General features: G+C 31.2%; 1 protein-coding gene across 1 annotated transcript in view; it reads left to right on the forward strand.

The window, feature by feature from the left end:
- The window catches only part of ADGRV1 (adhesion G protein-coupled receptor V1), a 539,879-nt gene that overhangs the window by 355,172 nt on the left and 180,950 nt on the right, over positions 1 to 3,757 (forward strand). Inside the window, exon 77 of the mRNA XM_012644750.1 lies at positions 248 to 426. Within this exon, the coding sequence (XP_012500204.1) occupies positions 248 to 426 (179 nt within the window). The remainder of the gene's footprint in view (positions 1 to 247; positions 427 to 3,757) is intronic.

Genomic DNA, 3,757 nt, shown 5'->3' on the forward strand with positions numbered 1-3,757 from the left:
AATAAAAAATATTATAAACTAAATATTTCCCTGTGTTCCCAGACTTTTGAGGTATCCTGAATTTCTCAGATGTGTGAAAGAATGAATGCATGAACTAACTAAAAAAATCTAATCAAAACTTCATAATTATTAAGTAGACCCTAGCCCTTTGTTGGTCAGTAACTCTTAATGCCTAAGCCAGGTGAGTTTGTGTTCTTTGCCATTAAACCAGAACCTGTTCATTTTATGTGGTTGTTTCCTTCCTTAGTCTGTGAATTTCTGGTACGTGCTGGTGATGAATGATGAACACACAGAGAGGAGATATCTGCTGTTTTTCCTTCTGAGTTGGGGACTTCCAGCTTTTGTGGTGATTCTCCTCATAGTTATTTTGAGAGGAATCTATCATCAGAGCATGCCACAGATATATGGACTCATTCACGGTGACCTGTAAGTACATCCAGGCAACATGTTGCCTTCTTAGCTTTCTTGTACCTAAGCAGTTATATTAGTAGATGGTGGAAGCATTTGCCTAAGAGATATGGTTGAAGGAGTGGCAGGAAGATCTTAGATTCCTGCCAGACTGTGTGAAGCTCTACTTCCTCTAATTATGCCTTTAAATAAGAAACTATTATTGCCTCTCAAGTTCCTTTGATAGATGCAATTTTCTCTAGTAGGTATATCAAACAATTCACAGTAATTTGTACCTTAGCATAATTTAGTTTATTAAAGACAAATATTAATATCTAGTGAAATAAGGACATTGACAAAGAAAAAGTGAAAAAAATTTGGAGTGTGGCACATTATCTAAGGAGTATATTTTTGGTAGGAGTCGGGGGTGGCAGGTACCATCATCCATAAGATCCCAGAATACCAAAAGACTGTATCAGAGTGAATAGAGTGTCTACAAAAGTGTATAAGAATGAAACAAGATCAACTTTGTCTTTCTTACATATTCTTCTTAAATACACACACATACATACATGATTTAATTCTAAATCTAATAGCTTATCACTTTGAGGACCACTCAGCCCCTTTAATTAACACCCCATGCAGGGGAAAAAAAACCTTCTATTATAATAAAGCTTAACCAGCTCCCTTAGTCAAAAATAAAGATAAGAGAAAAAATAAAATTCTAAATAAGAAAGAATAGCCTCTTCACAGTCTTCATGGTATTATGAGGAGGCAGTATTAATCTAATTATCTCATAGGCTATTGCAAAGATAAAAATTAGTTAATAGACATGAAAAATCTTTGAAAATACTATATAAACAGAAGTCATTTTAATAGCATTATTGCTTCTGATCATTATATACTTAAAAAATACTTGTTATTGATGTAGGCAAATGTATTTCACACATGGGCAATCACAGACACATACCTGCACCACATTCAGCCAAAGGAGACCAGCTGTGTAACATACATGCTCAAACATGCAAACACGCACACATGTTGATATACTATATATAGTCATTTTCTCTTTTTATTGAAATTCAAGAAGATTCCCTCATATTGATTATAGTATTATAATGTAGTTTGTACATATGAAATTCTAACAGACTATAGTCTTCTAGAAAGGAATTATGGTGTCTTTTCAGAATTAAATTATGACTTTTCACATTTTACTACCCCTAGCATTAATTTAAATCTTGGGCTGTCAGGATTAATTTCAGAAAATTCTGCATCATTCTTGGTTAAATACAAAGTAACCATGAAGCAAGCCCTGGTGGCCAACGGCCCATTCCTTTCCCCTGGTAAGATATGACTTATTTGGGGACAGTTTGAGCACTACCTGTACACCCAGCCTTAATAAATGGGGTGTGATGAAAGTAATGATAATTAGAAGAAATTCTCTATTGATGCTTCTAAAAGGAATTTTACAGGAAGAAATAAACTGTTACAAAAGAATGTCCAAATGAACTTTTAAAAATTTGCCTTCTTAAGCTTTTGCAAAATGTTCTCCATGACCAGTTAAATTATAATAAGCAAAATGTAAAAAAATTACATTCGCTTCTACCTATTTTTAATATTATGGAATTATTAGACCAGAATGACTAACCTTTTTATTGTAGGTAACTGTTCTCTTTAATTCACATAGAATATTCCTAAATTATCCCCATGTGAATTAATTCCAGTTTTTAAAAATTCTGTTTTATATCATTTCAATCTCAATAGAAGGATGTAGATTGGTATGTTATTTATATTAAAATACTATATACCTATGTCATCATTTTAAAACATGCCATTTCTCTGGAGATAATGATAGGATTTATGGTTGTGTGAAATAATAGCTTATCTTTTGTGCAGCGGTTACTTCTTAGTTATGTTTCCTTTTAGTGAAGAATTTTCTCTAAATAGATCTCAAATGCATTAATATACAGAAATTGTTATGTTTAAAATGTTTTTGTCAAATTTTGGAGCCAAGGTTATGCTAATTTCATCAAAAGAGTTAGGAAGTGATCCCTCTTTTTCTATTAGCTGAAAACATCTGCAAGTTTGATGTTATTTCTTCCTTAGTATTTTGGAAGACTGCACACATGAAGCTAGGTAAGGTGTAAGATTTCTTTGCAAGAAGGCTTTTAATTACAAGTTTGTTTTCTTTAAAACATATAAAACTATTCATATTTTCTGTTTCTCGTTCTTCTGTGTCAATTTTGTAAGTTTTCTTTTTTCTATGAATTTTTTCATTTTATCTATTCAAATTTTTTAATGTTTGTAAGATCAATAGTGACGTATCCTTTTTCATTCTTAATACTGATAATTTGTGTTTGCTCTCACTTTTTTTTTCTCTCTCTTGATCAGTCTTGCTGGAGGATATCGATATTATTATTTTTTCCCAAAACTAACTTTAGACTTCTTGGTGTTCTTTATTGTCATTTTTTTCAATTTCATCAATTTATACATTTAGCTTTTTAATTATTGCTTTCACTGTCTGAGTTTTATTTGATTTATTTTTCTAATTTCTTGAAATATATACTTACATAATTGATTTTCAGCCTTTTCTAATATATAGCAGCCTATAATTACTGCTTTAGCTATATCTAACAAGTTTTGAAATACAATATTTTCATGATTATTCTGTTAAAAATATTTTTTAATTTTCATTGTGATTTCATCTATGACTCATGGGTTATGTGGAAGTATATTATTTAATTTTCAAACATTTTTGAATTTTTAATTTATCTTTTATTATTAATTCTGACTAATTTTACTTTAGTAAAATTGTCAGAGTACATTGTCTATATGATTTCAGCCTTTGAAATTTGTTAAGACTTGCTTTTTGGCCCAGTATATGGTTAATATTGGCATATGTTCCATGCTCATTTAAAAAATTCTGTACTTGTTGGGTTCAGTACTCTGTACATGTTAGTTGGTCAAGTTTATTGACTGTTGCTTAGAGCTTTTGTACCTCCACTGCTTTGCATCATTTGTTCTATCAGTTACTGAGAGGTGTGCGTGTGGATTTCTATTACTTCTTTTTTCATTATGTATTTTTTTTAAGCATGAAACGAAGTTTACTGAGGAAGGAAAAGATAGGCTTACAGAGCAAGAGCAAGATATAGGTTTACGGAGTAAGAGCAAGATATACTCACCACAGGACAATGAAGGGACCCCTCTATCATAACAAAAGGGCTTCATTATGTATTTTGAAGCTATCTTTTTAGGACATACAAATTTGGAATTGATGTATCTTCCTTATTGGTTGACCTAGTTATTATAAAAGGGTACTCTTTTACTCTCTAGTAATTCTTCTTGCCTTAAAGTCTATTTTGTCTGATAT

This window comes from Propithecus coquereli, unplaced genomic scaffold (assembly GCF_000956105.1).
Source record: "Propithecus coquereli isolate 6110/MARCELLA unplaced genomic scaffold, Pcoq_1.0 Scaffold22, whole genome shotgun sequence".
NCBI classification, from domain to species: domain Eukaryota; kingdom Metazoa; phylum Chordata; class Mammalia; order Primates; family Indriidae; genus Propithecus; species Propithecus coquereli.